We start from the raw sequence: 11,672 nt of genomic DNA, 5'->3' as shown, positions 1-11,672 counted from the left end.
TGCAACACAGGGCAACGTGCTTTGTCATTCCAGCAATCAGCTCTCCAGTACTGCCAAACCCTGGATAGCACATCTACCATGCCAAGGCAAAAAAAAGAAACCCCACAGAAACACAACCATGTACATGGAGTCATGCTGTCCCAAACAACATATGCATGCTGAATGGAAAGCAGCGATGCCAGTCAGCCTGAAGTCACGAGAGACGTAATGCTGTTGGCTAGCAGCCCTAGTTTTGGGTCATCGTGGGCCAACTTGTCTGAAATAGACTGAGCTCACTCCTGAATATCTACCCAGTTGCAGGGTTTAGTTCTAAATCTAAGCCAACACACCTCATTTGGCTAGCAAAGCCTTCCAGGAGGTGCTGAAGACTCGGGCCAGGTTTGGCCAATTTGATCTCCATCCTGAAACGTCTGACTCACCTGGCTGACATCTTTGGCTGATTCAACTGCTGTGAATGGATAGTGCTCAAATTCTTTCAACATAAGTACTCCCAAAAGGTTTAGAACAGCTGAGGTCTGGACTGAAATCAAACACGGCAAAACGGAGACGCTCTGAGAGGCTTAGGAGCAGAGGACAGAACGAAACTGTGCAGGGTGGGTCGCCTGGAGCAAGTCTGGGCACTCCTTTACAGGAAGTAGCCTGCTACTAAGGGAAAAACACAACCATGTCCATAACCACATGAGCCACTGAGGTGATGTGATGGTTATGGGAAAAACGGTAGCCCTCTGGTGACAATCCCCACCACAGAAATCCATTAGCCACACGGACTGGACCGAATGCACCTTGTCAGCCTGGGCAGGTGTATTTGAGCTGCCTCCCACTGAACCATTCTTTTTAACCGGGCCCAATCTAGAAGGATGCTCGGGACTTGTAGTCTCCGTTCTGCGTAATTGGTTTCTGTGCTTTACTGCCTGTAAGGGAAGAGTCTCTGGCCCACTGCCAAGCCCACGCCGTTACAGCTCTTCTTCTTCAGACGTAGGACTGAAGAGGGAATCGAGGAAAGGCAGGGCACGAGACATGTCGTCCTGCCATTGAGTGCGAAGGAGGAAGCGTCAAGGGTAGGGGCTGTAGTGGGAATCAAAGGCTTTCTGTAATGTCTGTTGGCCTGACATCACTTCACTGTGCTGATGGGGAAAATAGGCCTACCAGCAATACCCGCTAGCCTTGACCTCATTCGACACGCGACTGAACTCAATGACCGGTTCTCTCTGAGGCTTGCCAAGAAGGCAAAACAAGTTATCGCCTCACTCCCCCACAAACTCGCACGATCAATAATTGCACCAAAGCGGGGCCATCAGAGCATTCTGCAGCATCGCTGGTTTTTTTGACAGGCCTGCGGAACAGCGTCAGCTGTGAATCAGCAGTAAAGAGCAACAACTACTTAGATCTGCACAGCATGAGAGAGAATGTGAATTAGGTGTGGCCTGGACTTTCAAACATATTTATGTCACGATGATCTCCAAACCATATCACCACCTTTGGCTTGGTCAGAACAATCTTTGTGGTTATTAGTTGACAAATGAATAGTTTTTAAAAGATATTTTCAAATGGTTCAGTGCTCTGATGCTGGTTTCATGGTGCACCTTCACTAACAAAAAAACGTGCACGACATGCTGAATTACTATTCTGCCACCACTTTTAACGGTGTAATTATATTCTGTATTCCCACACCCATTCAGAAGTACATGGTATTCAAATCAAATTTTTTCAGGCCATTTTAGAATTAAAGGCCTGTTCTTTTTCTTTTGTAAATGATTTACTTTTATTGATCAACACAAAATAGCACAGTACTAATACAAACTGAATACGTCATTAACTATAATTACTACCACCACGACCACTAATAATAATAACAACAATAATATTTTATAGATGACGCTTTACAATAAAAGAAAAGCAATTAACAATATTACAAAAGAGCAATAAAACAATATTCGACAAGCGTCATACCTAATAGCCAACTATCCTAACTCTAACGGGAAAAACCAGTGACATGCTAAAAGAAACCGGCGAATTTGATTCCACATCATGTAGCGTGATGCCTTATAATTCATTACGCTACATGACACAGGATTAACTATGCCACTACGAAGTAGGCTTATTTTAGTTGGAAGAATATTTCAAAATAAGTCCAATTTTAAATCCAGAGATTCTCATATTTAGTCAGTTGTCGGACTGAGTCATATCAGCCCAAACCAAAGTGGGCTCTGAACAGCCTACCTATCCACTTTACCTAGAAGCACCAAAAATGTGGTGTTGCTTCCATTCGAGTTCCCAACGTTAGCCTGCCTGTCAAATGAGTAAGCAATGCTTGTGTGTACTGAAATGTAAGGTTAGCCATTTCTAAGAAGTACTAGCTAACCTAGCTAGATAATAACAGTCCCAGCATCAATCTAAAGAAAACAATTCTCCTTAAAATCAAGATTTCACAGCCCCAATCTGACATCCACACACACGCACCTCTAACTAGTTAACTAGCAAACCTAGGGCTGCTTACAGCTAACTGACCGCGACCTCCACCTGAGGCGCTGACACGCCTGACTAGCTTTAAAACACCACGGAAACCGAATAAACGTTAATAATAAAGCGCACAAAAAACAATAGTAGCGATGGACGTCAAAGTACCCGAAGCGTTATATGAAATAAACGCAGCTGGCTAGCAAGTAAGATAGGTTTGCCTGCCAACCGGCTCGCTTAGCTTAGCTTAGCTTACTTTATCTTAGCTCGTGTGCTAACGGCGAGAACGCAGACGCTCGCGCCAGCTCGCGACTCACCGCGATCACGTTGACGAACGTGGTCTTTCCAGAATACTGCAGGCCCACGAGGGTGAGCTCCATCTCGCCTTTCCAGAAGAGCGAGCGAAACCAATCCAGGAGCCTGTTGATGAGCGCCAGCATGGTGAGAGTCGCCGAACACACACAACCGCCCCCACAAGAGCTGCTCGCCTGCCTTAGTGCCGCACCGGACCGTGACGCAGGATCATATGACTATGAAGTTTACAGCCGAGAGAGAGAGAGAGAGAGAGAGAGAGATTAAAATAAGCGCCCAAAACGGAGGCGATCTGCTCACTGTTGGTGTGATAATATGTGATCACAGATGTGTTCAGAAGTAAGAAAATATTTATAATATATAAGAAGCATATAGAAACTCACGGAAAACACTGGACAATGTTCTTTTTTTCAAGAAATGTACATTTTTGGCATTTAGCTGACACTTTTATCCACAGCAATTTACAATTATGAGTGAGTACAACTTCAGCAGTTGAGGATTAAGGGCCTTGCTCAGGGGCCCAACAGTGCCAACTTGGCAGTGGTGGGGCTTGAACCAGCAACTTGCAAGTTAAGTACCTTAACCACTGAGACACCACTGCTCATGGAACAGTAGTTATTATACACTGTTTGAAATTCCCTACCTGTATGGCTAGTTGAAATTTTTTTTTAACTTGTCTTTTACTTTTGTGCCTGTGTGTTTTATGGCCGTTGTAAAGTAATGTATATGGTTTAGTACTTTCAGATCTCTACAAATAAGGCTATAAATGTGAATGTGCAGTGGAAAACACAAACAACTGGGAATCTAATGACAAGCTGCTAACTAGCTACACATCTAACGCCATTTTCCTGGGCACTACCCTTTCCCTACGGCAGAGGGCAGTAGACGATAAGGCCAACATCATCTATTCTCTGGTTTATTTATTCATTCTCATAAACCAGCACCCAGCATGTCATCAGATGGCTCAGATATCTAACATATGTGATTCAACTCATTGGTCATTAGCAGAGGGCTTGATGAGATGACCTGGCAATGTCAGGTAGACACTTGAAATGTGAGATAACTCTGTGGGTCCCCACCTAAAATAGGGTATTGTTTATTACACTGATGTGGACTCTTTTGTTGACTAACAAATTCTAGTACTTATTTATTGCAATTATTGTCGTCTGAGATAGACCTTATGTATTTTGTACTTCTAGGCATCAGCAGTGATCCCTGTATTTCTACAGTATTCTAGATCATTGGTCTATTGGATGTATTCTATGAGTAAATGACAAAGCACTTTTGTAAGTCGCTCTGGATAACAGTGTCTGCTAAATACCAGAAATGTAAATGTAAAATGTAAGATAACTCAGGGTCCCCAGAAGCAGAACTGAGAAACAGCCCTAGAGAGTTTACTGGGGCATCTTTGAATTTTAATACTGAAATGCCAAACCCCAGAAAGGTTTCAATGTAACACAACAAAATATAATTTAACATAAAAATAATGCGCTACAATAACAATACAAAACAATCCAGTACAGAACTAATAATGTGTATAAATAAAAGCAGCTATCATAGTCACTTACTCAGTAAGCAGTAAGTCAGAGGTGTCTGTGTGTGTAAGAGAGAGTTAGAGAGAGGGAGGAAAATATATGACCATATATGACCATTGATAACCACTAAATTCACTTTAAGCCAAGTTTATTTTAGATACTGTACATCTTTACAGATAAACATTAACATTTTGTTAGGTTCATTACAGCTGCTGTAATCATATTACAAATAATGTGATAATGAATCTCTTTGAACTCAGAGGTGGGTGGACACAGAAAAAGATTACAGGTCATCAAACAAGTAGGTGGACATTTTTCATGACCATTTCAAATACAGTAGCCTGTGTTTTAGTCTATTTAGCCTGGAGGTGCTCAGCTCTGCTCCTGGAAACCACCACACCTTGGTATTTTCTCCGTGGTTATCAGATCTGTGTTCAGGCGTCTGATTGTGTTACACCCAGGTCCTCCTGGCCTATGTGCAAGAACATGCAATTTGTGACAAGTCTGCAGTGCCACGTTTGTCCACAAGATGGCCCTCGAATTACATTTCAAACTACTGATCTGCCAAGTCTATAACCTCAATACTAACAGTGGTAAGATAGTTATTTGTTGTCATTAAGTAGTCATTTTTACAATGTTTTGTGGTGACTGGTTTATCCTACATACGAACCAACTTTTCTTTTTTTATAGACTTTTGTCGGTGTGGGATATTTGCTTAAATAACTGATAACATGTTTTTTGTTTGTATGCTTATATTTCTCTTGAAACAGTATTCAAAGAAAGACTGCCCACACACCCCGAGGAGCATAAACAGTAAATATATATTTTTTTAAAAACACAGAATGAGAAGTTAAATATTTCGAAAAAATAAATGTTGAAATCAGGAGGCTATTTTAATCATATTCTGCTCTCCCACGTGTATGTTCGACAAGGATGACATATGGACCCGTCACATGTTTCTCATGAGACTGTGAAATAACTCAGTTTTATCACTCAGCAATCAGCCCACGGATGTTTACGAGCTGGTCTGAACATTTCTGAGCCTCCGTCGTGGTCAGCAGTAGACTATTCACAACAGTAGTGGCCTGTGAATGCAAACAGCTTCTGCACTTGCTGGCGTGTTATATAAAAAAGGAAATCAGAAAAGAAAAATCATGCAAAAAAACAAAAAACACACAAAAAAAAGGTCCTATTGTGGTGTACTGACGCGCTGAATAGGTGACGTGAGGCTGCCCACGCTGGCTTGCCAGCTGCATGGACTTACACGTGACGAGCGGGATAAAGTCGGCTCCCGTTCCCGGAGAGGTGGGGTCGGGGGAGGAAACGGGACCGCTATAGGGGGAGAAAGAGTGAACACACACGGATAAACAGGACTGCTATAGCGGGAGAAAGCGTGAACACACACGGCTGGCCAGGCGTGCGGGATTTAAGCGGAGTCCGCGCCAGTGCTCGTGCCCACGCAGACATGAATTCAGAAATTAGGCTGCGCCCGGTCTTAGTTTGAATCGCAAATACTCCACGCAGAATTAAAGCTGCGTTTAGCGTTTGTTCGATTTTGACTTTATTGAGAACAGCTGATTTTGAGTAATCTTGGATGCAAATTTCATGATGCAGAGTTAGTCTAAAGATGCGTGTTATGTATTTTAAAACGAATCTAGTTAGATATTTAGTAGCCCGTTAGTTTATGTTGTTGATGGTGTTTGTAGTCTACGTCTTCGGAGTGATAGCTATTATTGATTAGGATGAAATATAAAATAGAAAACTCCATTTTGGTGCCAGTAAGATAAGACTGCAGGTTATATAAGTCATTATATAAGGATGCGCAGCGTTGAGAAAGGGCGACAACTTGTTTAGCTGTGGATGCAAAGACTAGGCAAACACATGCAGCCTTTCCACAGGAAAAAAAAAATTTATTAATACTTTTTAAATGTATGTCAACAATAAATTTTGACAAAATATATATACAATCAAGCAACCTTCTGTTAGGTCCCAAAATAAAAAACCCAAGTACCTTTTCCTATACAAAACTAGTATATGGTTTAAACATTGTACATTCACTTTCCTCGCTTCTCAAAGATTTCAGAATTTAAAATGTACATAACTGTAATTATTTTACTGCTTGAAACAAATAAAGGCAACAGCATGAACAAAGATCTGTCTTAATTTGACCAGAAATGAACATAGAACATGATGCCAACATCACCTACAACGAACCAGTCGGGAACTCCCATCTGTCGCAATGCAGACACACAACTTGCAGGTCATGTATCAAAAATATAGATGTACACGTAGTATAAACAAATGCATTACACAACATGGTTACCTCACAAGTACTACTTGCACAACCAATGATATATTACAATCTCTCGCTCTCGCTCTAAAAAAAAGAAAAAAAAAAGAAAAAATAAATAAAATACATTACTCCCTTATGTACACAAGTGACATGTTTTTGGGCCAAAGTCACCCCCCACAAGTATTTGAGGGATTCAGTTTGTGGGGTAACAGATGAATCAGAGATGGGGACGAGATGGGGGCGATTGTTTGAAGTTGCCGTTTCCTGTGATGTAGCTCAGGTCAACTAAAGTAGACAGACCATTATTTGGTAGCACGCCAGGCAAAAAAAAAAAAAGAAGTGAAAAACAAAAAAACAAAAACAAGACAACAACAAAAACAAAAAAAACAGGACAGCCTTGGTTTAAAGCAGCCACAGAGTCACAACAGTGTGAAGCTCCTCTCAAAGCTCTGTAGCACAGAGAAACGTCCAAACACCACGAAGCAGCATCTACAGGGGTTTCTCTAGTTATTTTTTTCTCGTTTACATTCAAAACAGAAAGGTGTGTGCAAAGGGCAGGACTTATTGTTTTTCGTTTGGGGGGGGTGTGTACACATCACATTCTGGATTTACGTTTTGTTTGTAGTTTACTTGTTTATTTATGTTTCAAATCAAACCGTCAGCGCGAGTGCTTCGGCAGGGGTCCTTCAATGACGCGAACAGCTCAGTGTTCTCAAATTCACCTTCTTCACAGTGACTGAAAACAGCGCACTCTGGGTGTTGCCCTATCTCGACTCCTCATCTTCATCAGAATGTCCAGTGCGTATCCATCTCTACAGGGACACTCTCTCTCCACCGGGCTTGTGTGTGTGTGTGTGTGTGTGTGTGTGTGTGTGTGTGTGTGTGAGAAGAGTAGCAGTCAGGGGGAGTAGGTGGCGTAACCCTTCAAGGCAGAGGAAGGGGAAGAAAGCTCCAGCATGCTCTTCATCTTCCTCCTTCTCCGTCACTGCGTCCTCCGTCAGCGCTCCCATCACCCAGCACTTTCAGAGGGCCAAGCTGCGGGCGTGGGCGTGTGTGGGGGGGGGGGGGGGGGGGGGGGGGCTCCTACACAGCTCTCAGTCTTTGGTTTCCAGGTTTAAGGGAGGGACCTGCTTCAGGGCCTGGAGGAGGGCAGGAGAGTCCATGGGAGTCTGAGGGGCGATGGGGGATGCCACCCTGGGCGACATGACCATCGACGAGGGGAGCTTGTCGGGTGACAGGGACGCCCCGGAGCCCCCGAGGCTGGGGTACAGCATGGGCATGCCCCCGGGGTACCAGCACTTCTCCAGCACGGGGAGATAGGCTGCGGCCGTGGCCGCGCTCGGGGGGAAGAGGTAGAACGGCATGCAGAGAGGTGGCTGGTGGGGCGAGAAGTTCACGTAGGGCCTGTGGCCTGCCACCAGCACCTCGTGCCCCGACAGCGACTCGTCCTCGGAAGAGTCCGAGCGTGCGCGCTTGGCCCGCGGCTCGTCCCGCTCCTCCTTGATGGCGCCCGTCCGGGCGTACTTCGGCTCCGCGCCCTCTCGCCCGCGGCAGCCTGTCCGCGGGCCCTTGGCCTCCCGCTTTTCCAGCTCGCCGCCGTAGCCGCTATCCGTGTCTGTGTCGCTGCCGCTCTGCTCGCTGCCCTGCGGGTACGTCCGCTGGATGACGGGGACGCAGTTCTTGGCGTGGCCCTCGGGGCCCCGCGGCTGGGGCGCCGCCGCCTTCTGCCGGACGTCGGGGCGGTCGCGTCCGGGCGAGGGCGCGTCCGGGCGGGGGCTGGCGGGGGGGCGCAGCAGCTCGCCGGCCACCTTGTGCAGGTGGTTGACGATGTGCGTGGGGCTCAGCTCACGCGGGTCCTCCTGTCTGGCCAGGAGCTGCAACACCTCCTTCGCGCAGAGATGGAATCCGGAGCGGAACATCTCGCTGCTCTCGGGGCTCCCATTGGACTGATCCCCTGCAGCGCGCGCACGCACACACACACACACACACACGTGCAGATGAGAGCAAAGCCCATATTTCCTCTCTTTTTGGCAAGTTTCACAGCACATCAGTCAGCAAAGTTCTGCCGAGTACGAGAGAGTGCAACAGAAGTTGTATGAACGGATCTTGTTACTCAGAAGTCCGAGCATGTCTACAGCATTTTTTTTTGGTTTGTTTAGTTTTTTCCAGAAGCGAGAAAAAGAAAAAAGAAAAAAAAAAGAAAAAAGGATGCAATGAGGTGTGCTATAACCACGTTAAATTACATCAGTGCGAGTGTAGCCTTCTCAGTCACTCACCGATATGCATCCCGTTCTGCAGAGAAATAATTTGCTGCTGCTGCTGTTCCAGCAAGCTGTTGAGCGCCTTCACGTGCTTCAGCGTGAGCTCCAACACCACTGCCTTTTCCAAGTGTCCCAGCGTCTAAAAGAGGAAGCGCTCCGGTTAGTACGCTCGGCTTTCTTATGTAACGCTCTCTGCTGTCTCACGAGGACAAACCCTTCGACGAGAGGAGACACCACGTCGCGGCTGTCATGCAAATGTAGAAAAGGTCACTGAATGAATGAATGAATAAATAAAATAAATAAATAAATAAAGCAATACATAGTTAAATAAAATAAGTACATTAAGAAACAAATAAGCCCATTTGTGTTTTCGACCTTAATTTATATTTTGTGCGCAGCCTCGAATACTTTGCACAACTTATTTACACAACGGGAATGTAAGCACTTGGACAAATGGCTGCAATATGAAGCAACACATACCTTATCATTCATTTAAGCTGTTATAGTGTGTATGTTATAGGCAATACAAATCGGGATGGAATAAGAAATATCAAAAATAGCGCAGCATCATTGCAGAACGCACGCTTCTCTATAGCAACAACCAGATGGCGCTTCAGACCTTGACTACAACCTCGGGCGCACTCCATTCCCTCCCGTACTTACAGTAAGTTTAAGGTGTTCCGGCAGCAAATCCTTCAACTGCGCGATGCATTCGTTTATTCTGTCGCGTCTTTTCTTCTCGATCAAACGGTGGGGTAACTTATATGTATCCTGTGTGCAAGCAGATTAAAACAAATGTAGGTGAATTTAATTAAACGTCATCAACGCTTCGTTCAGACGAACTACAGAAAAACTAAAAGTTTCAAGACAAAAAAAAAACAAAAAATAAACAAAAAAAACCATTAAGCATGTTAAGCGACAAGCATGAATAAATAAATGACTGTACACTGATGAAAAGTAAAGAAATGCCGATTGTAATAACACACGGCCCTGGGTAGCCATTTATAAATAAAGCGAAACATCTTTTAAGGTGCATAAATGATAGATAGACGAATGGATCCCCGCCGTACCTTGCTGTCGTCTCCGCGTTTCACTCCTCTCCGAGGCTTGTACACGTATATTGGGTAATCCATTCTAAAGGGCAGAGCAGCACCAGACATGAGACACGTCGTTCGGGTCCCGCGGAGAAACACGAGAAGGCGGCTTGGCGGCTTGGCGACTTACCGTGCCATGTCCGCCAGATCCAGCGCGGACTGCTTCTGGACACACGGAGGAGGCTGCGCACTCGGGATCCTCTCCATGTCGCCCGTGCGGAGCGCTGACGCAAGTGGAAAGCAAGCTTTATTCCCCCAAAAAACACAGTCCCGGAGGATAACGGAGGATAAATCCCCTTTAATTGCTCATAAAGATCACCGTAGTGCACGTTTCCTTCGAAAAACACGAGAAAAATTTCTATCCCGCGCTGAAAATAAGTTTTCGCTGCACTTTCCTGTTGCAAGCGGATCAAGGACGGGAAGGACGATGTTGTCCACTCGCGATGCAGGCGCAGTCGGCAACAGTTGAGACGCGCGAGCCGCGGTTAAATGTGCGTGCGTGGGGGGGGGTGGACTGTTCTACGTGCTCAACAAACCCTGTGACTGCACACACGTCTCTCGCGCACGGACGGACCCACCTCGGTCACATGAGCCTCACGTGTCGGACGGCGCTTTCAAAGCCTCTCTAGCACAACCCACTTTCTGTAGTTAAGGAGGATCCGCACGAGAACGGCCTCCCCCCGTCATTCCCGCGCCCGGGTCCCGTGTACCACCACGCTCGTTCGGCGCCGCGCGCGTAGCCTGCAGCGACCCCGTGGAAGCGCGCCATGTGAGAAACAGAAATTAGGGCAGGCGACTTTGTTTTTTTCTTTCTGGTTTGTCATGAAAACAATATCCTGCGTGCTATGCTGGCGAGGATACATAAATATGAGTCAGTAAAAAAGAGCGCACCAATGGCAATAGCAATTAGTATCGTTTTAATGGATGTTCATCGGGACACATCGTAAAACATTAACGATGACTCATCTTAGAAGTAATTTTAATGTCAGACCTGTACGAAAAGTATATGGCTAAACAATCGTGTGAAATTGCATTTTGTTCTGTATTTAAAATTAGGAGACGAATAACATTACATATTTGTTACTACATCACATAGATAGATAGATAGATAGATAGATAGATAGATAGATAGATAGATAGATAGATAGATAGATAGATAGATAGATAGATAGATAGATAGATAGATAGATAGATAGATAGATAGACATGTTGGACAAGCATGAGTCAGTTATTGAAATAAAAGTAATGAAAAATGTCAGCGACGTGCACAGAACTCTGTATTTGGTCTTAGTCTGCTTCAGTTCATATGCTATTACACAGAATTCAATAGGTCTGCCAGTGCCTTAAACAAAAATAAACCTATAGCCCACACACACACACACACACACACACACACACACATATATATATATATATATATATATATATATATATATATATATATATACACGTGTGTATATATGTGTGTTGTATATATATATATATATATATATATATATATATATATATATATATACGTGTGTGCATATGTGTGTTTTTATATATATATACGTGTGTATATATGTGTGTGTTGTATATATATATATATATATATATATATATATATAAATAAATATATATATATATATGTGTGTGTATATATGTGTGTTGTATATCTATATATATATATATATATATATATATATATATATATATGTGTGTGTGTGTGTGTGTGTGCGTG

The 11,672-nt window shown here is 44.2% G+C and overlaps 2 protein-coding genes and 1 long non-coding RNA gene across 4 annotated transcripts in view; 1 reads left to right on the top strand and 2 right to left on the bottom strand.

Moving 5' to 3' along the window:
- arl8bb (ADP-ribosylation factor-like 8Bb) overlaps positions 1-2,967 on the bottom strand; it is a 21,897-nt gene extending 18,930 nt beyond the window's left edge. For both annotated transcript variants that reach the window (XR_004775362.1, XM_027024938.2), the window contains exon 1: positions 2,775-2,967. Coding sequence is in view for 1 of the 2 variants with exons in the window: in XM_027024938.2 (XP_026880739.2) it covers positions 2,775-2,897 (123 nt within the window). In the remaining variant the exon portion in view is untranslated. The remainder of the gene's footprint in view (positions 1-2,774) is intronic.
- A 1,457-nt stretch (positions 2,968-4,424) lies between these two features.
- LOC113586644 lies at positions 4,425-6,702 on the top strand. The gene is made up of 2 exons (XR_003411638.2): positions 4,425-4,897; positions 5,075-6,702. It is a non-coding gene; the product is annotated as an uncharacterized LOC113586644 (long non-coding RNA).
- bhlhe40 (basic helix-loop-helix family, member e40) lies at positions 6,362-10,502 on the bottom strand. Its single transcript, XM_035520349.1, has 5 exons — positions 10,083-10,502; positions 9,929-9,992; positions 9,522-9,629; positions 8,874-8,997; positions 6,362-8,551 (listed from the first exon to the last, which is right to left on the bottom strand). Exons 1-5 carry the CDS (start codon positions 10,157-10,159, stop codon positions 7,692-7,694), a joined length of 1,233 nt encoding a protein of 410 aa, XP_035376242.1. The 5' UTR covers positions 10,160-10,502; the 3' UTR covers positions 6,362-7,691.
- Between the last annotated feature and the right edge of the window lie 1,170 nt (positions 10,503-11,672).

Source organism: Electrophorus electricus, chromosome 20, assembly GCF_013358815.1.
Source record: "Electrophorus electricus isolate fEleEle1 chromosome 20, fEleEle1.pri, whole genome shotgun sequence".
Lineage (NCBI taxonomy): Eukaryota > Metazoa > Chordata > Actinopteri > Gymnotiformes > Gymnotidae > Electrophorus > Electrophorus electricus.
Note: the sequence above shows the minus strand (reverse complement) of the source record. Positions and strands in the feature narration are given on the sequence as shown.